The sequence below is a fragment of the Urocampus carinirostris genome, chromosome 4 (genome assembly GCF_059441175.1).
Source record: "Urocampus carinirostris isolate Australia breed hairy pipefish chromosome 4, RoL_Ucar_1.0, whole genome shotgun sequence".
Taxonomy (NCBI): domain Eukaryota; kingdom Metazoa; phylum Chordata; class Actinopteri; order Syngnathiformes; family Syngnathidae; genus Urocampus; species Urocampus carinirostris.
The window spans coordinates 29,359,511-29,380,794 of NC_142352.1; the positions used below are offsets into that span (position 1 = coordinate 29,359,511).

The following is a 21,284-nucleotide window of genomic DNA, read 5'->3' on the forward strand; positions in this document are numbered from 1 at the left end:
CGTCTACTTTGGAAAATGATATGCAAATGCACGACCTTATAACGCTCGGGAAAGTCCGGAAGCATGAAGTTATTCGATGCAGGCTTCTTATTGGCTGCAGAGTATGCAAATAGCCAAACAAACCGAAATTCTGAAATTTCCAAACCGGACGAAGATTTTGAAATCGGAATAAAGAAAAGGTTTGATTTGAAAAAAAAAAATGTTTTTTTTTTTTTTTCCGTTGAAATAGTTGTCGGCCAACTGGGCGGAGTCGTTTTGTAAGTTGTAAGCCCAACGTAAAAGATGTTCGCCCGAGCGTCCAGGGAGACGTTATTTCAGACACTGTTGAAATCGACATGAAGGCAAGGAAAAACTCAAAAACCTCAACATGAGGAAAATGAAAAAACCTTCAGAAGGGACCGCACATGTGGTAATCTCCCTTCCTGGACGACCAGGCTGCAACGGATGTTGCAATAACAAATAATACACAGATATTGTCAACGTGAAGTATAGGTCATTCATAAACTATAGAATATACACATGTTTTAAGCCTAGATTTAAACAGTTCCACTGAAGTTGCCCTGGCCTGTTCTTGGGTCGTGGCAAAGTTGGTACCAATCCATTCCTTCATGTTGTCTGCCCTGTTCGTTTTGGGTCTTTCCCTCCTCCTTCACCCTTGTACTGTCCCCTGGAGAATGATCTTGGCCAGTCCTAAAGATCCTGTGACGTGACCATACCAATTAAGTTTTTGTCTGCGTCACAGTTGACAACAGTTTCCTTGTAGAGTCCAATGTGCCCACTTATGGTGTTGCTCACTGTTTTGTGAGTAGCTGATGCCTAGAAGTTTCCCGTAGCATAGAATCTCCATGTTTTGGTTTTGTCTTTCTGGCTTTGCCGCGAGGGCCTATGTCTCGCAAGCGTAGAGGAAGATGGAAGCAACCCGCGATTGCACAAGTCTGATTTATTTCACTGCTATGTTCTTGTCCCTCCAGATGGGTTTATGTCTGGCAAGTGCGACTGTGGTTTGAGCTATCTCAGCCATTATTTCTAGTTTTGACAGCTCTTCTAATGTGACAGCTCCAACATAATTAAATTTGGTGACTGGTTCAAGCTCTTGGTGGTTGATGGTAACGTTTGTGGTGATACCTTGGCGATTGTTGGTCCTTACTTTTGTTACTCTTCAGATGATTTGTTCTAATTAGCCTATGGAACAGTTTAAAGTAGCAATGTTAAACTCATTTTTCCTTGGGGGCCACATGGTAGAAAAAAACACTCTCACGGGAGCCGGACTAGTAGATTCAAGAGAGAGGGCAAGAGAAAGAAAGAGAGAGAAATATATTGAGAGGTAGGCAACAGAGAGAGAAAGGGAGGGAGAGAGAAAAAGAAAGGAAGAAAAATAAGTGAGAGAAAAAATACATAAAGAGGGAGAAAGAAAAAGACAAAGAAAAAGCAAAGGAAAGAGTCTCTCACTTTCAGTGAGAGGAAGAGAAAGAGAAACAAGAGGGCAAAAGCCAGAAAGAGAAAGCCAGACAGAGAGAAAGAAAGAAAGAATAGTGAGATAAAGAAATAAAGAAAGAAAAAGACAAAAACGACAAAGAGAAAGCGAATGAGAGAAAGAGAAAAAGTGACCGACAAGTGGAGACACAGAAAGAAAGATAGAAAAAAGGGAACGAGAAAAAGAAAAAGAGAAAGGAGACAACCAGAGAGAAATAGAAAAACAAAGGTGGTTGTGTTTAGTGCCAACCCACAGACACGCCCTTCCCACCTATAGAAAGCTGGATGCACAAGTTAAAAGTATTTCCCCATTCCTGAATTCTGTGGTTTTTTTTTTTCATTTTATCACTCACAACCCAAAAACGACAACAAATAAAAAATCCAGTTTTGAAATCTTAATCATATTTATCAAGGCGCGAAAAAAAATCAAAACCTTCCTGTCCCTATGTGAAAAAGTAATTGTCCCCTGGACCTAATAATAATAATAATAATAATAATTTCCTTTGTATTGTCATTCTTTGTAACAATGTACACAGAACGAAATGTCGATACACCTGACCCGTTGTAGCGAGCCGATGCAGCCGCAGCCAACAGAGGGCGCCGCCATTTTACCAATGTTATTAGTCTTAGGTATGACTCGGCCGAGGCGCGAACCAGCGACCTCCCAGTCTCAAAGCGGGCGCCTGATTGATATTGTCAAGCTGTTTAGGTTTATTTTTGTTTTGTTTCTGTTTTACTAAATATTAATTCCCCTTGTAGAGATCAAAGAGATCAAACCCAGCAGAAAAAGCTAATGTTGTGACTCATCCATTTGCAGGTAAATTGTACCCATGTTTATACTCATTATTGTTTTAATTCCTATTTTCTCATATTCATTAAAAAAGGATGATGTTGGTTAAAATTCAGACTAAAGAAAAACATGTTGAATTCATTGTAAACGTTAAAAATCCACTATACGATCTCTTGTTAAAAGTATCTTGTTAAAATGTAAAGATGTAAAAATGTATTGTGATATTCTAAAATGTATTTTCTGTAAAGTGAAAAGAAAGCTCTTTGATATGCTTTGTTGTTAGTCTTACTAGAGAGAACTACAAAGAGATCAAAGAGATCAAACCCAGGAGAAAAAGCTAATGTTGTGACTCATCCATTTGCAGGTAAATTGTAACCATTTTTATACTCATTATTGTTTTTATTCCCATTTTCTCATATACATTAAAAAAGGATGATGTTGGTTAAAATTCAGACTAAAGAAAAACATGTTGAATTCATTGTAAACGTTAAAAATCCACTATACGATCTCTTGTTAAATGTATCTTGTTAAAATGTAAAGATGTAAAAATGTATTGATATTCTAAAATGTATTTTCTGTAAAGTGAAAAGAAAGCTCTTTGATATGCTTTGTTGTTAGTCTTACTAGAGAGAACTACAAAGAGATCAAAGAGATCAAACCCAGCAGAAAAAGCTAATGTTGTGACATCCATTTGCAGAAACTGTAATAATAAAAACCTCATCATCCAGTCCAGCGTGAATGTGGATCTTTGGTGGGACACGTACACCGCGGTTACATTGGACGCTGCTATGCATGGAAGTGATGTATGCCCTGATTTACCTGACGCGGTTGAAGACAGTGATGTCTACAGTAAACTGGGTGATACAGGCAGGTGAAGAGCAAGTTCATCCAGAGGTGGAGGATAACTCAATAGACAGCAGATCTGATGCCCAGTCTGACTCTCTCACAGTTGATACATCCAGTCGAGGAAGTCAGCACATCCCCGAACAAGTTGTTGATTATACTTCAAGTGACAATACGGAAAGCCCATCACAGTGCTCTGAAAACATGATCCCTTTGGGTATGGGCCCATCACACACTGTCCTCCCAGACGAGACCCCATTGAACACTGACCATCCGGACCCAGACTCCCCTGATATTGACTGTTTAGACTTGACTGTCCCAGACCCTCAAGCTCAGGTTATTTGTGCTAAACCTAACCGTTATGGTCTTAGGGTCCGCCAGTCCATCAGGCCTCCTAGTCGTCTTATTTGTCAGATGAATGACCAGTTGGTAGATGACAATTCTCTGTCTGCAATATCTGCTAGTTCCTAGTTTAAGTTCATTAGAGATGCACTTTCAGTTTGTGTAACAAAGCTTGAGTAAGAAACAAGAATTGTGCCTATGTGAGCACTTACAACTACAGGAACAATGTTTGATATTTCAGAGATGTAACAGGCATCTTTGAGTCTGTGCTTAGTTAGGAGTTCGATCACCTCCTTTCTTTTCACACTCCTTTTTGGGAGAGTTTTAGAACTGACATGCACTTCAGTTTGTTCCTTGTAATACTGTACCAGTTTTTGTGTCCTCTTTTTCATCAGTATTTGCCTTTTTGGCATGTGCATTTTTTCTGTTTAGTGTAGCACTCCCATATTTAGCAGAATTTCAGGGGGGTGTATGTAACGGGTGTAATAATAACTTTTGTTTTATTGAAATTCCTGCTGAAATATGTGTATAGTTTTTGGTAAATGTCCTGCAATTATGAGTCCAACAGTGCCATCTGCTGGTATGGGGTGGGGTTTGGTTTTGGCTTCTAACATGTGACCAGGAGGCGGGGTTTGTTGTTAGTCTTACCAGAGAGAACTACAAAGGTAAGACATATCTTTTGGTGCTCCACAAAATAAGTTAATTTTAAACATTATAACCCCAGCTGACAAATCTCTCACCATGCATAGTAATATGATTGATATTGTCAAGCTGTTTAGGTTTATTTTCGTTTTGTTTCTGTTTTACTAAATTATGAATTTCCCTTGTAGAGATCAAAGAGATCAAAGCCAGCAGAAAAAGCTAATGTTGTGACTCATCCATTTGCAGGTAAATTGTAACCATTTTTATACTCATTATTGTTTTTATTCCCATTTTCTCATATACATTAAAAAAGGATGATGTCGGTTAAAATTCAGACTAAAGAAAAACATGTTGAATTCATTGTAAACGTTAAAAATCCACTATACCAGGGGTCGGGAACCTATGGCTCTTTCTACGAGTATCTGTGGCTCAGAGACAGATTTGATTGCATGCAAAATTTCTCCATCTTGTCCAAAATTTGCTTAGTCTATCCTGTTGAGTTACACGCAAAGCCAAGCCGAAACTTACTGTCAAATGATTACTTCGCAGTATATATATGGCACGTTTTTCACTACAATTTACAGTCAAGGTGTCACACAAAAAAAAAAATGGGGGGGAAAAAAACTCGTTTTAGCTGTACAACGCTAAAGAATCCTTTATATAAAAGTTCACTATGTAATCTGTGTTCAGTGTTCAGATACCTTATGATGAATCCACAGAACTGTAAATACGCCAAAACACCGGAAGAGAACTTAGTCATTTGATTGGGTGAGTGGGAGGGATGGGTGGAGCTATGCAAAAAGTACAAGCACTCCTTCCCATCTCTCGCCAAAGGTAAGCACATAAGGCTCCCTATTCTCAGAATGTTGTGACGTTTTTACAAAATAAATGCTTGCATCTGGTTTTGAAACCAATATGTATGATAAAAAAGGGTCAAAAGGAGTTTAACCGATCTTGAGTCATTGCAAGAAAGAGACAAGTTTAAAGTGGTATGTTTGTTGATTTTGGGACAGGGGCTCTGGCATTATTCTCTTTTCATGATTTTTATCAAATCATCAAAAATAAATGTGCTGAAGACTAAGCTTTTGTCTGGGGCGCGGGTTTAGCAATTTAGTAAATTTGTCTCATAACATATCGTGTGGCTCTTTCCCAAAATAAAATTAATATTTTTTGCTTTTATGGCTCTTTGAGTCAAAAAGGTTCCCGACCCCTGCACTATACGATCTCTTGTTAAATGTATCTTGTTAAAATGTAAAGATGTAAAAATGTATTGTGATATTCTAAAATGTATTTTCTGTAAAGTGAAAAGAAAGCTCTTTGATATGCTTTGTTGTTAGTCTTACCAGAGAGAACTACAAAGAGATCAAAGAGATCAAAGCCAGCAGAAAAAGCTAATGTTGTGACTCATCCATTTGCAGAAACTGTAATAATAAAAACCTCATAGCGAGCTGGGCCACCTTCAGCAGCGATAAGAGAAATTTAATGTTTACGATATTTGGTAATGAGTCTTTTACAACGCTGTGGAGGAATTTTGGCCCTCTCTTCTGTGCAAATGTGTTTCAAATCTGCCATATTGGAGGGTTTTCTAATATGAATTGCCCATTTAAGGTCACACCACAGCATCTTAATTGGCCATATGTATATAAACAACCATATTTTACATAAAACATGCAGTGACAGAAAAAAACGCTTGAAATCTGATGATAGCTACATTTATTATGTTTACTCAAATCATCTGTCATTAGTACAATAAAAGATATGGAAAGTGATTGCGGTGATATTGCTACCTTTCACATTCACAGCTTTTTGGAAGTGACAGACATCTGTGTAGAAAGGCAGGCACTGATTAACTCTTCTTCTGTGAGCTGTACTTTGGTCTGGTTGTCTGGGGGAAGTGGTTTTCCAAGATGATGTCCCGTAGTGATCCCGTAAGGATTGGATTCCTGCTCCTCCCTTACCTTATTCCGGAGCAAGAACCCTTTCTCAAAGCTGAGGTCGAACCATTCACATGGGGCAAAGGTCAGACACTTCTCAGCCATCAGTCCTTTGAGACGCACACGCCACCCTCTTAGCATTGCAGTTCGAATTTCAGCAGGGCGGTGAGCTGGACTCCAAAAAATTTGAGGGGCGAGGACTTGAAATCCACAGAAGTGTAGGGTACCATTCTGTACAGCAAACCAGAAAACATAACATGCATCGTAAATTCGCGACTACAAGTCAAGTCAAGTCATGTTTATTTGTGTTGCCCCTAATCACAAGGAGTCTCAAAGAGCTGCACAGACCAAAGACTGGAACAGACTACACTATCCCCTGATCTAAAACCTACATGAGGGCAAGGAAAAAGTCAAAAACCATAATGGTAACAACAAACACAATGGAACAATAAGATTTACAAGGGCCTGCCTCAGGAAAAGCGTGATAACCTTTGCCTTTACCTTTGTAAGCAACAGACCCCCTTGACCCATCCAATCAATGTCCCACTGTCATGCATGTTTGTCAATACTCTACTTTGTAGCTACTTTTTAAACACCGCTGCTTTAAATACAATGAGGCTTATTCGAGCGAAATGGCTCCGTCCCAAAACACGTTCCGTTTAACGTCTGAAAATATTTAAGATGCCCTTCAAGAGAAACTGGATTTTGCCAACATTATTTATATACAGTAAACCCTTGGGTATCATAGTAAATTGGGGGCAGAACTCCTGCTAAACATGAAAATCTGTACAAACCTTTGTTTCATGTATTTATATGTTTGTTTATTCAATTTATTATCCAATAACAAATCCAAGTAATGGCCTCAAGCATTTCTTTAACAAGTACTGTGTTTCATAATTATTAAAAAAAAAACTTTTTATGTTTTACTGCCCAACTTTATGAAAAAAAGACCCATTCCACTTCACGTGACATGATACTTTGCCACCGTAATGTGGCCATTATGGAAAACTGCATCTACAGTTCTATCCTACAGAAATCAAACATTTCTGAAAAGGGACTAGGGAGCCACTAAGGAGCGCCAAAGACCTGCATGTGTCTCCTGAGTAGGTTTAGCAGGTGGAGAGGTCCAATTTTTGGGGGTGATAGAAAGCATCTTCCTCTGTTTAACCAATCAGAATGCAGATCACAATGCACAGTTAAAATCCGCTAAGCAGTAAATCATCGATAACTAAAGCGCGAAGTAGCAAATTTTTTCTGTAAAACATAACGGGAGCAAAAAACGCGAGGTTTGACAATATTTTATTCAATATTTATAACATTCTCACAATATTTCAACTTTTCAAGTCTTCAATTTATACATCCCAATTGAACAGCAGTAGCAGTTATCCATCAAAAACTCTACACTCATCTTTTCATATCCTTGGCGTCATCGTCGGGTCGCTGAATTTTCCTTTAATCCTCGAGGAACGATTACAAGCAAATGCAATTTGGTCCATTAAAGCGGCAATCACCAATGATAACACAAAAAAACACGTGTGTGTTGCTATTTGGCACTCTTCTCCACAGTATGGCTTCCCAAACACTGTTGCCTAAAAATATAGTGTGCACAGTTTACACGACGGAGCTCTCTTTAGCGGTTCCTTCAGGCGTACAGACGCTCCCCTATTTATGAACATTCGAGTTACGAAGAACGGTACATACGAACATTTTTTTCGGGATGTCGAAAAATACTTGGACATTGCTGTGAGTTGATTTTTGTATTGTGCACCTTTTTCTGTGTACAGGACAGTACTGTAGTGCTTCTTTCCGCCGCTACCGGCCTGTGGAGCTGAGAAAGCTCACCAAGCATCCACCCCGAAGAAGAAATCCGGCTTTTACTTCCTAGTTAGCGTGTAGACATACTACGTGTACTGTATCTCTAGTGCGCTAAGAACTTTGACGTTTTTATTGTTTAATATCTCGCTCATCCATTCGAAATGGTTGGTGTTAAGTGTAACACTCTATATACATCGGACTTTAAGTACAACTCTGAGTCCTGCCATGTGCAAAAGTTTGCCGACGACACTGCGATCGTGGGATGTATCAGAAATGGGCAGGAGGAGGAGTACAGGAAATTGATTCAGGACTTTGTCCGATGGTGCGACGCAAACCACCTGCACCTAAACACCACCAAGACCAGAGAGATGGTGGTGGACTTCAGGAGAACCAGAACTCACCCGGTTCCTGTAACCATCAAGGGAGAATGTGTAGAATTTGTCCAGACCTACAAATACCTGGGTGTGCAGCTGGACAACAAACTGGACTGGACTGCCAACACAGAAGCTCTATGTAGGAAAGGGCAAAGCCGACTTTACTTCCTCAGAAGGCTGGCCTCCTTCAAAATCTGCAAAAGCTCCTGAAAATATTCTATGAGACAGTTGTGGCAAGCACCCTCTTCTATGCGAAGGCGTGTTGGGGAGGCAGCGTCAAGAAGAAGGATGCCTCTCGTCTCAATAAACTGGCTAGGAAAGCGAGCTCTGTTTTGGGCAAAGAGATGGACAGCCTAACAACAGTAGCTGAGAGACGGGCACTGGAAAAGCTGCGGTCAATCATGGACAATCCATCGCATCCACTACACAGCATTATCTCCAGACAGAAGAGCAGTTTCAGCGACAGACTGCTGTCACTGTCTTGTACTACGGACAGACTGAAGAGATCTTTTCTTCCTCATGCCATGAGGCTCTTTAACTCTACCCGGCAGAGTAAAAGCCCACAGTAAACCACACCACCTACATTGCATATTACCGAATCTTATTGCAATATGTATTCTGTGTAGCACTATTTAGTTATTCTATATAACACGCTACAGAGGGCATTTGCACGTCACACTGGGTATTTGTATATTGTATACTTTTTGCTTTATTATTGTATTGTTCTCAGCTCAGGGATGCTGCTGGAAATGTGAATTTCCCTTCGGGGATGAATAAAGTATCTATCTATCTATCTATCTATCTATCTATCTATCTATCTATCTATCTATCTATCTATCTATCTATCTATCTATCTATCTATCTATCTATCTATCTATCTATCTATCTATCTATCTATCTATCTATCTATCTATCTATCTATCTATCTATCTATCTATCTATCTATCTATCTATCTATCTATCTATCTATCTATCTATCTATCTATCTATCTATCTATCTATCTATCTATCTATCTATCTATCTATCTATCTATCTATCTATCTATCTATCTATCTATCTATCTATCTAAAGAAGAGGCGAGTCTTTTCTTTTGAAATGAAAGTGGAATAAGAAAGCTTGATGCGGTTTAGAAAATGGTGGAATCTTTTTCAGCCACTTTCTACCACGGAGGAGGAACTCACCTAACTCTTGAAGCTCATCTTCCAAAAGTACGTTAAACTTAACTTTATTTATCTTTATAGAGCATATTTTTTTATAAAATGTTTATTTTTTTTTACAAACAATACAGGTTACTTATACAAGCCTTAAACATACTTATATAAACCTTAAACATACATTCCATACAAAATATAGCTCTGAAGCAACTTACAAACAAATTCAACTTAGAAACGATCGTCCAGAACCGTCCAGAATCTCGTTCGTAAGTAGGGCAGCGTCTGTAGTAGTAAATATGTGCTTGTCTTTGTAATAGCCCTCTCGAAAGGTCACATGATCCGAAACCACGTGTTGTAAACTGAGCAGAACTGAAAATGCCGTCAGAGGTGCGGGGCATGGCGTTCAGCAGCCAATGGCGTCGACGCGAAATTCCCTACGCGGTTGGCACCAGGTATATGCCAGGCTTAAAATGTAAGGAACTGACATCAATTATTTCATTTCTATGGCCGTTTTAAGCCTGCGGTTTTAAATCCTATGCGGCTTGTATGAAAAGAGTTTTGAGCACGCACCCTCCAATCAGGGGAATTCTGTAGTCTGGAATTTATAGTAAATGGCTCCAAAAAGGTTTAAACCATGAGCAAAAATTAAGTTAACGCAAATTTTCTACAATTATGTCCAAGTTGATCATTTAACCCGAAGTGTTTGATAACCATTCTAAGAATACAATGGCCCGTAGATATCCTTTTTACAGGCTCGAGGCATCATTGCTGTCATGCACTTTCAAGACAAATTTCATTGTATTACCTATGTTTTCTTTAGTTTATGTTCACTATGTTTTGTGTACTGTTACCAAATGTCCTGGAAGGGGGGATTACAACATGTGAGACCCCTTCTCGAGGTTTCGAGTTTTCCCTTGCCTGCATGTTGCTTTAAGATCAGGGGATGATTTAATTGTAACCTGTGCAGTCCTTTGAGACATCTTGTAATTAAGGGCTATACAAATAAATGGGACTTGAATTTTTGCTGTGCCGATATGCAAGTCGCTAAAACAGTAGTTCATCCTCACTTGTAGGGGCCACAGTGCGACGTTAATGTCTCCATTGATTCCATCGGGGCTGAACATGGATTCTGTAGCTCCAGTTGTAAAGGATAACATCGCTTTCTTGTCCTTAGGGGGAGACATAACATCACATAGTTGTTAGGCTGATGACACTCAGGGAAATATTTGAGTTTGGAGTATTTTAAACATAAGAAAGTAGTGTACAGCAATCCTTTGTTTTTTGCAGGAGGTTGCGTTCCAAAAAAGGTCAGACAATAGTCGAAACCTGCAAAGTAGAAAGCTCTATTTTTATTTATTAAATACTGGATTATCCATTGAAACCAAAAAGCAAACCTAATTTACTGGCTCAAGCGTTTGTTTGACAAATAAAAGTACCATGCTTTAAAAAGGATGGGTGCCACCAGGCTGTTCTTGCCCAAGACACACCACAGGAAATGGTTCCCCTGGTGGTTATGGGAGACCGCTGTTAAATTATAATTCTTGAAAAAATATTGCTGCATTCATTGCACTAAGGGGCAGAAATGATTTCCGGACACTACGTTTTTACTTCACATGATACTTTTTCGCCATCATGTGGACTTCATGGAAATCTGCATTTACTTTCCTATAGCTGGTCAATATATCCAACTTTGATGGCAATAGAAAGCATGTTCCTCTGACTTTTGATGCTTTTGTGGGTCCAGTTTAAAGTGTTTTGTTGACATGATAGCTGTTAGAGAAGCCCTGAAATTGAAAAAAGACTTGTGTGTATGTAATAAACAATTTGGACCGCAACGTTATTGACGCAAAGGTAGACATAGACAGAAATGGAGCACGGCGACTGTTTAGCCAATCAGAATGCATAACTGAATGCACAATAACAATCTGCGAAGTGGCAAACTGATTATTGAAGTTTGTTTTTTGTACTTAGATGTTCGCCTGAACTCAATCCATGCTGTTAGCTTGTTAGACAAATGCTCTTATTTTGTAATACAAAAGATATAATTCTCCATTTGAAATCTTAATTTCTGCCAGCCTTGTGTAATTTCTTTAGCTTCATGAAAGTCTGCATATGTGTGGAATAAATTGAGAGCTAGTGTAAAGCTTGCAGATCTGCTATGGACAGATGTAGTAGGAATTACACGAATGAACTGATGTAAAAGTGATTGATTTGTGCGTTGACTAATTCACTTGTGCTCCTCTGAGACTGACCTTGAAAATACCATTGTCGTACATCTTTTCCAGTGAGAACGCAAAGCCCTGAGTCAACACTCGGTCCATCCATCCCTTCATGATGGCAGGCACACTGAACCAGTACAAAGGAAACTGTAAAAAGACATCGTAATGCTGAGTTACAATAGAATCTATTATTATATTCTTTGTGTAATGTTTAAAAAGTGAATGACAGAGGTATAGTCAGTTTTTCTTCATGACTGCCCCCTACTGTACAGTGTAAGAGTAACTGCAGCCTCAGTCAGGACTATAAGTAAGACAAGGACTAAAAAAACACCACCCGACCCGGCCCGCAGGTATAAAAGCCCGAACCAACCCAAACTCGACCAATTAACTTAATTTGAGGTACCGAGAAGGAAGCAGACACTATTTTTCATATTTTATCTGCGAGGACTTGGGAGGACGAAATAAGGGTGATCTGGTCCAACTCCGCTCCCACGCCACGCACCCACTTCTCGGTGTCTAAAAGTGCTGACGAACGCGCGCCATAGAGTATGCATGCTTTGCTGCGTGGATCCTTCATGAAGAAAAAGAATAATGGAACAAATGATGGGTGGATAATTTTTTTAAAAAGGCAGTGAGAGAGAAGCCCAGACCCGAATCCGAACCCGAAAGTAATGATTGATGTTTTAGGCCCGACCTCAATTTCAGACTGGGTTCTGGCTGGGGCCCAAGATCTTACATCTAGTCAGTACGTTTACAAGTCGGATTAAGATCTGGATATTGCAGTATCCAGAGGAATCTGAATATGCTTTTATTCGGACTACTGATAGTCTGATTAAGGGTTGAGTTACTCTTTTCATAATCAGAATTCTCATTCGTCTTACTAGGAGTGTCAAACTCAATTTACTTGGGGCCCGCCGGAGCTCGGGTCTTGCCTCTCAGTGTACCGATCCCTTGCCTGGCCTTCTGTGTCTTGATTACCACCTGTTAAATTCTTGGACTGCCAAAATACTGTAGTTGCCTGCTAAATCCCCGACCCCTCGCCTGCCTTCTGGACCACGACTTCTGCCTCTGGTGTTGTAGATATTGTTGCATCAATTCCTGACTCCACGTGCACAGAACCCTGTTGGTAATCAAGACCACTGCACTAATCTGTTCTGCATTGTGCTTCTGCACCCTCTGCGTAGGGCCCTGACACTTTGGTAATGAAATAATTGTTTCTAACACTGTCAGGCACAAAATAATACACACTGTCCCTTTAAACTTTGATATTAAGACGGGGGCCTCAAACTATCATCCCACAGGCCGCAATTGCCCCCGTAGTTTGTATCGTGCACTGAGCCCATGAATAAGGCTTTCTCTGAATTTTTTTTTCTTTGTACAGAAATAACCTGGTTAACTCACTAAACAAGCCCCCCATTAATTTCTTGTTTTGTTGATTTGAATTTCATTTTGTGTCCCTGCAGCAAAAAGGCCAACAATATATGCATACATTTATAACGTTTATCCATGCTAATTAGAGGTAAGATCATGGGCCCTGGTCTGAAATTCGGGCCGGGTCAGATTGCGCTTAAAATGTCAATTATTAAGTCGGGCCTCTCTCCCGCCATTTTTTTTCCCCCTTCATGGCGGATCTACGCAGCATGCACTTACTTTTACTCGATTATTTCGATAAAGAAAATTCAGATTCAGATTCAGATTCAGATCTACTTTATTGTCATTCTAGTACACGTGTATACAGAACGAAATGTCGATACATCTGACCCGCACAGTTTCCTCGAATGTACAGATATAAGTAAAAGTTGTATTGTATTATGGCTACGTATAGTATTTTACCATAATGCCGATAGTGCAAGAGGAGTAGCTAACCAGATGTGCAAAATGGGCAGTCAGGTTAACAAGTCAGGTAAACAGTAACAGTAACACTGTAACAATAACGCTGTAAGTACAATATGCATACCAAACTATCAGTTTAACTCAGTGTCACTAAATATAAATACATTTTTCAGCCCAGTGATGGGGTAAAAGACGCCCGTCTTCCTCCTTTCACCTCCCTCATGTCAGACGTAATTTCTGCTTCTTGCCAATAGCTTACAAGTTTTACAAACTTTATTTCTGCTTTTCGGCCAAATCTTTGACTATTAGCAGTTTGTAATCTGCAGAATTTGATTTTTTTTTCGGTGCCATTTCGTTCAGTTTCACTTTCGCACTCACAGTGGACACTTGATTTGGGGACTCGGCCCCAAGTAAACCCCAAGCTGCGTACTTCAGCCGCAATGCACAAATCGGGGCTGAAGTACACACAGTTGGAGTGAAGCTCGTGTTTACTCTGGCGGCAAATTAAAGCTTCGGGTTTTTTACCGGTTTTGTTTGTCAAATCAACGTAATCCGTCGGGTTCAGGCGGCTTCTGGTTTATGTACCTGGACTCGGGCCGGGCTGGGCTGATTTTTTCAGGCTCCATCTTACCTCTAATGCTACTGAAGAGCAACATAGTTGCACAATTTAAACATGTGACGCAGCAAAAAAAAAACTTTTGGAGTGAGGAAAAAATAATTTACAGGACTGATTTTGTTGACTTAAACAATTAAAATCATATACTTGTTAAAATGATGCCTGATTGCGTAATGATATTCCTTCCAATTGGTTTATTCCCAAACGCTGTTTCCATTTTGAACTCTTGTCACTAGTTAAACAAGCAGATTATTATGTTTGGTCCAACAAATTTGGTTTTAAACAATCCTAATCTCTTTGATTAATGATCCTGCAAACCAATATGGTGACTGGCTTGTTAGGGTGCTGGTGTTACGCACATGACGTCACAGCAAAAAAAATCAAAGAGGAGATGGGCTGTGTTCAAAATGAATTTTCTCGCATTTCGCATGTTTTAGAATTTGGGGACATTTTTGAAAAAAGTCAGCCTGACCCGAACTTAATGATTGACATTTTAAGCCCCACCTGGGCCTAAAATCATATCTCTGGGCTGGAGAAGCTCAAAAATGCACCCTAGAGAGGAGAACCCCTTCAGAAAATGGCAGATAGATAAGAAAATGAAGTTACTTGGTATTTCATAATCCAACCATGTTATAATATAGTGTTTAACTATCCACATTATTCAGTGATATGTTGGGACGTATTACATGGATCATTTCTCTTTATTTTTTCGCTCTCTGAATTTTTTACTTACTTGAAAAACTAAGCCTTCATATTGGCACTGTTTTCAGCACCGTGATTAGAAATGATCCCGACCTGGAAAATGATGAGTTCTGCCTCTTTGACTTTGCGTTGCTCTGCCACAATGTCCTCACTTAGCCGTCCTTCCCTCCAGGCATGCATTGTCTCCTCTCCATACTGGAAAAGCTCTGAATTCTTGACGTCCCCTGAACAATACAAACATTGTCAAGACTGAAAAGATGTCAGGTGGGCAGGTTCAAAGTATTAATGGTTGAAAATGTGTTAAAATGTGTCAAGGCCAGGCATACGACCAAACATCTTTATAGTGTTATAGTATGGTAATTGTTTTCATGGTTAACGTTATCAATAAAGGATTTTAACCATGACCCCAGGTATTCAACAACGTAGCATTTAGAGGTGGGTAAAGTAGACCAAATCTTTATCCAAGTAAAAGTACTGTTTTTTTAGAATGGTATGACTCAAGAAGAAGTAAAACGTAAACATCCAAATAATTACTTGGTCACAGGGTTGGGTAGGGTTACTTTAACTGGATTACTTTCAATTACTAATATGAATAAAATTATGACTCACAACACGTGGTAAGCTTTCTCTCCTGGCTTTGATCTCTTTGATCTTCGGCAAAACTAACAAAAAATGTGACAGAAACAAAATGAAAATAAATCCAAACAGCTTGCCAACATCATTTTTGCTCTTCTATGTATTCCGTTACTCCCCAAGCCTGCACAAAATTTAGTAATTTTATTCATATTTAGTTTCTTTTGTCTTTTATTAGCATATTTGGTATTGGAGTAATCCAAAATTAATTGAAAGTAATCCAGTTAAAGTAACCCTACCCAACCCTGCCTGGTAAGTACTCTGTGAAAAAAACTACTCAAGTACTAAGTAACTGCAGCAACGTCTTATTTATTGATTTTTTTAATTCTTATTTTTGAAAAACAACCATTCAATATGATCATCAAATCATCAAATTCTGTGTCATTGTAAATCCGTGTACTCATACAGTTTGTTCGTCTGAACTCCCTATGGATTAATAATCTATATGTGAGGCTACAGTTTTAAACACGCATACAGTTCACAGATCCCTTAACCACCCAGGGTGTGTGACAATACTGCGACTAGATCCTAAAGAACTAATATGCATTTCATCACTTGTGGTTTACATATTTCTGTTGAAATACAGTGGGACCCTGCTACTTCGCGGTTCGACGTTCGCGGCTTCAGAGCTTCGCAGCCTGTAATAGTTACTTACTTTTAAGTTTTGTTTGAAATGAGAGGGATGGGGGCCACCAGGCTGTACTTGCCCAACACACACCACAGGTAAAGGTGCCCCTACGACCCTAGCGATTAAGGTATTAGCGTTAGCGTCTCTTCTTGCACTATCGGCACTATGGTAAATAACACAATACAGCTTTATTTATATCTGTACACTGAAGGACACTGAGGGAAACTGTGGGAGTCAGATCCATCGACATTTCGTTCTGTATACACGTGTACTAGAATGACAATAAAGTAGATCTGAATCTGAATCTGAATCTGAATTCAACCAACCAACAAACCATTCTAGTACAAAAAAAAGCTCAACAAAATCGTTTCAACCATCCATCTATCCATCCATTATCCACACCGCTTTTCCTCCGTAGGGTTGCGGGGGTGCTGAAGCCCATCCCAGCTATCGTCAGGCAGTGAGGAGGGGACACCCTGAACTGGTTGCCAGCCAATCGCAGGGCACACAGGGACAGACAACTCGCTCGCTCATTCACACCTAGGGACAATTTGGACCGGCCAATCCACCTGTCAATCTGCTAACAACCATATCTACCTACAGAGTGCAACTAAATTCAATAATGGTGGTGCCGTCTCAAACACAGAGTACGAGGAGGCTGACTTTCTCCTCATGCAGATGTTCTTCCTACCACATACTATCACATCTAAACCAGATTTACAACTATTGAATGAAATACTCAAATCAGGGGGCAGTTTATATGCGCGTATTTGGTTGTGCCTCAACATTGGTGAATGGTAAGCAGTGCATGGGTAGCGAGGCGTGGCTTATACAGGAACAACAAACCAATCAATCAATGAGGCAAAATAGTTTTTGCAGTACAACATGCCTGGCCTGTGTTACATATTGAACAAAATTAACTAGTAATTGTAAATAATAACTTGTCTACATTTTCAGTAATGCGCACTGGACCCTGAACTGTAGCTAAATACACTCCACGCAACTATAAATCATTCTAATGTATACACAATTTGCAAAGAACTGTAGAGGTGTCCATGAGTCTGTTTATCTCACCAATGACGTCACTCCTTGTTGCGTTGGCTTTGAAGTTCATGGCATAAAGGTCCGACACGATGACACGGTAACCTTGTTTTGACAGCTCTTCAGTTGCTTCGTCACGGACCGCTTGGTTGAAGGAACCCGAGCTCTGGTGAGCGTACACGATCAGTATCGTTTTCTGAGCTGTGGCACACACGGACAGGTTTTTTTTGGCAAACATCCTTTACAGCATTTCTTTTTTGGGGGGTAAGGGTGATGTGGCGCTTTTTTCAATTCAAATATATGACTTTATCAAACCTTGCAATCATAATTGATAATGTTTATAAAATTCTGACAACTGTTGTTGGGTGTGAGTTAACAGTTTTATCCAACCGCTGAAATGGATATTTTTGTCCTTCAAGTAATAACCAATCACAGCCTAGATCACAGGTGTCAAACAGGCAGCCCGTGGGCCAGATCAGGCTCGATTGAATCCGGCTCACGAGACAACACTCAGAGTAGCGCAAGAGAAAAACAAGCTGCAGCTTGAAACATATCAACTTGATGTTGCCAAAGCCAGGTGCCTCTCACAAAGACACTATACTTATTTCTCTCTCTCTCTCTCTCTCTCTCTCTCTCTCTCTCTCTCTCTCTCTCTCTCTCTCTCTCTCTCTCTCTCTCTCTCTCTCTCTCTCTCTCTCTCTCTCTCTTTCTCTTCCTTTGTTGCTCTTTGTCTCTTTCTCTCTCTGTGTCTTTCAACCTCTTTTGCTCTAACTTCCTTTTTTCCTTTTCTCTCTTTTCTTTTTCTCTCTTCCTACCCTTCGCGCTTTCTTTTCTCTTTTCTCTCCTTCTGTCTTTCTATTTCTCTTTAGATTTTTTTCTTCCTCTCCCTTTCTTTTCCCTCTCTCATGACTTTTTATCTTTTGTTTCTCATGCTCTCTCCCTCTCTCTCTTTTTCTTTCTTTGTCCCTCCCTCTTTCTCTTATTTCTTTATCCCTCTTTTTCTTTCCCCTTAATCTACTAGTCCGGCCCCCGACAGAATGTTTATTCTATCGTGTGGCCCCCGAGTTAAAATGAGTTTGACACCCCTGGCCTAGATGGTAACTAGTAAATGGACTGCATTTTATAGTGCTTTTCAAATAACTGAAGACTTCCCAAAGCGCTCTACAATATGCTTCATACTCAAATGTTCCACACATACAATCACACACCAATAGCCAGAGGCAGCCGTGCAAGGTGCCTACCTGCCTATCAGGGTTATTAGGGGTTCAGTGTCTTGCCCAAGGACACTTCAACCTTTAACTCGGAGGAGCAGTGGCTTGATTCGTCATTACCTGAGCTGTTGTTCAGGGAATTCCAGTGCAACAAAAGACAAAACCGTAACTACCTAAAGAACATTATTTCGGGGAAGTTATCAAGTCATGGACCAGTTTGACTTACAATTTTAAATTGCCAAAAATCTGCCTGGTACAGCAAATTTAGTCTACCTGAAGTAAAGTAGTTGCTTATATATTTTAATGGTTAATTTGCCGTATTCTGTATACTAAATTATGAGACAAAAGTATTTAATAGGTTTTGTTATTAATACAGTTACCTCAATAGCGTGTTGCTCACAAGGCAGTAAGGAACAATGATACTTTTATTTCAGCAAGCAGAATTCAGAATAGGTTTACTCTCACACAATGGTAGAAGTTGTTGGCGAATCTTTCAACATCTTGTTCAAAATCAAAATAAGATTATTACATACAAGCAAACAATACCATCCTTTGTTTCTAAATACTAAAACCTTAAGTAACAGAATAGTTTACACGCATACAAGCACAAAACATGGAAAAACAATTTCTGCTGTACCTCTTTAGAGTGGAAAAATAAACATGTTTTCCAGGTTCTTAAAGTCTCAAATGCAAAGACAATATATAACTCATTTTAACGTTCATATATTGATCAGATTTAATTGTCTATTTTGACCTTTTGGACTGAAAACTGCATGTTGTTGGGTAGTTTTGGGAATTGTTACATTATTGAGCAATTGTGGATCATCAGTCTCCAAACAAAACACTTGATAATATTCACTGGAACAGTTCATAGGAGTAGGCAATACTAGGAATTTTAGCATCGAGCCTATCCGAATAATTCCATGGTTGTATACTGATACTTTCTGCTTGGAAATGTCATGATCATTGGATAATTGAACCCTCCCCTTGAGTTGGTTGAATTTACGATACACATGACACATAGATCTTGGGCCCTAAAATGTTTTTTTATTAAATAAGTACATTGCTAACATTAGCGGTATAAATAAATAAACAGAAACATTTGCGTCACAACTGTAAAGAGAGTTGAATAAAAAAGCAGCAATGTGACAAAAATACAAATATAAGTCAAGTCATGTTTATTTGTGACACCATTAGTCACAAAGAGTCTCAAAGGGCTGCACAGACCACAGATTATTGCAAACCACAGACTATTATTACACCATCCCCTGGTCCAAAACCTAAATGAGGCCAAGGAAAAACTCAAAAACCTCAACATAAGGAAAATGAGAAAACCTTGAGAAGGGACCGCACATGAGGTAATCCCCCTTCCAGGATGACCAGGCTGCAATGGATGTTGCGATAACAAATAATAAACAGATATTGTCAACATAAAATATAGGTTATTCAATATGACAATGTAAACATGTCAACTATACCTTCCATTGCACAATAATTTGAAAATAGAATTAGATAGTGACGGTGCTGTATCTGAGCTCCTCCTGCAACTGGTAAACATGGAAATCAGTACTATCGGTTTCATGTGTGGAAGAGAACCCCTACTAAAATAAGCAGCTTGGAAAGGGAAGGGTACCGCCAGGGTGTACTTGCCTAAGACACACCAAAGGAAGTGGTGCCCCTACGATCCTTGTTATTAAGTGATCCATGAACCGCAAGCTCAACAAAATGTGGTCTCTGCTGGATCAAAGTGCAATTATAACTATGTCACCTCGACGTCACAATGAAATTCATTGCACTCATATTTGCAAAAAATAACATGTTGAGCGGTGCGTAAATCGCGTAACACAACGGATCGATGATGAAATTCATTACCAGCGTTTTTGATAATAGATTTTAATCGATTTGTTGTTGGAGCCCTACTTATAAGTACTGTATATTCACTTTTAGCAAGTCATATTTTCACTACATTAAACACTTAGGACAATTATAAAAAACAGATCAACACATTGTAAAAATTACTGTTTGGATGAGTTAGTTTAGGCCAACATATTGAAGACTTTGCTTCAAATAAATCAGATGACTTACGTTCAATATTTCCCCTTCTGACGACCTGTAAGTCTTGAGCTGCTTGCTGTTGTTTATCCCCCACTTTAGAGGCCATTTCCATACCCTGTCTGCTTTTATCAGTCTGTCCTCTATGTCAGCTTCTTGATGCTTTTATACACCCTGTAGCCCTTTTTGCGTGACAAACATGGCAAGATAGGACTTGAGGTGGAGTGAGCTTGTCTAGGATCAGCGGCGACACTCCAGAGCAAAAAAACAAAACAAAAAAAAAAACGGGTAGGCCTACTGCAGGACCGGTTTAGTTCTCTCTCTTTTTTTTTTAACATTCCCACCAGGAGAGTGCGTGCAATTTAGTCCTACTGCAAAGTCACTGGTGCATGTCAATAAGATTGGACCGGAAAAGAATGTTTGGGTCACTTTCGAGGGATTATCTGACAGGCGTCATGTGGCCCAAAACTCTTTGATCCGACTTCATTTGACTTGAATCGAAAGTGAAGGAGGGCGTCCACTTGCTAAAGCTGAAGTGCAGTAATTCAATCACGCGCACTCCCTTGTCATCTGAGTCCCAGTTTCAAGTACTTACTTTATTAGATATACACCACATGTGGCAAATTCATGGTCCACAGAACAAAAGTGGCCCCCTGTGTCATTTTATGTCGCTTGCGAGATAATCCTGAGACGCTCAATAGAAAAATGAGGGTCAAACAATCACTTGCTTTTTTAATATGACCGCTACAAGTCACCAAAGCTAAGCACCACTCCCAAAACTATATCTGGTGACAACTATTAATCAACCAGATAACATTGAGAAAACTTATCCAGATGTTATCTTACTTAAAGTAAAAGTCACCGACGTGATGTGTAAAAGTATTCCCAAATTCTAAAACATGCAAAATGTGAGGAAATAGTACATGATTTTGTGTAAAATCTATTTATTTATTTCATTGGTACTGCGACACCTCACTACTT

General features: G+C 39.5%; 1 protein-coding gene across 2 annotated transcripts; it reads right to left on the minus strand.

The window, feature by feature from the left end:
• Nucleotides 1–5,786: 5,786 nt before the first annotated feature.
• nqo1 (NAD(P)H dehydrogenase, quinone 1) lies at nucleotides 5,787–20,564 on the minus strand. 2 transcript variants are annotated; one of them, XM_088334077.1, is made up of 6 exons: nucleotides 20,337–20,554; nucleotides 17,074–17,241; nucleotides 14,832–14,962; nucleotides 11,621–11,734; nucleotides 10,436–10,537; nucleotides 5,787–6,255 (listed from the first exon to the last, which is right to left on the minus strand). In XM_088334077.1, the coding sequence occupies exons 1-6, from the start codon at nucleotides 20,416–20,418 to the stop codon at nucleotides 5,887–5,889; spliced, it is 966 nt and encodes a 321-aa protein (XP_088190203.1). In that variant the 5' UTR covers nucleotides 20,419–20,554; the 3' UTR covers nucleotides 5,787–5,886. The 2 variants fall into 2 exon arrangements, with proteins under 2 accessions (XP_088190203.1, XP_088190204.1); XM_088334078.1 differs by lacking the exon at nucleotides 17,074–17,241 and having other exon boundaries at nucleotides 20,337–20,564.
• Nucleotides 20,565–21,284: the final 720 nt, after the last annotated feature.

Excerpts from the sequence above, each read along its gene's own strand:
- nqo1 (XM_088334077.1), bottom strand. The coding sequence starts at position 20,418 with ATGGAAATGGCCTCTAAAGTGGGGGATAAACAACAGCAAGCAGCTCAA. Across the intron at positions 17,242-20,336 it reads CAGAAGGGGAAATATTGAAC|CTCAGAAAACGATACTGATC; the intron begins GTAAGTCATCTG and ends TGTGTGCCACAG. Across the intron at positions 10,538-11,620 it reads ACGACAATGGTATTTTCAAG|GACAAGAAAGCGATGTTATC; the intron begins GTCAGTCTCAGA and ends TCTCCCCCTAAG.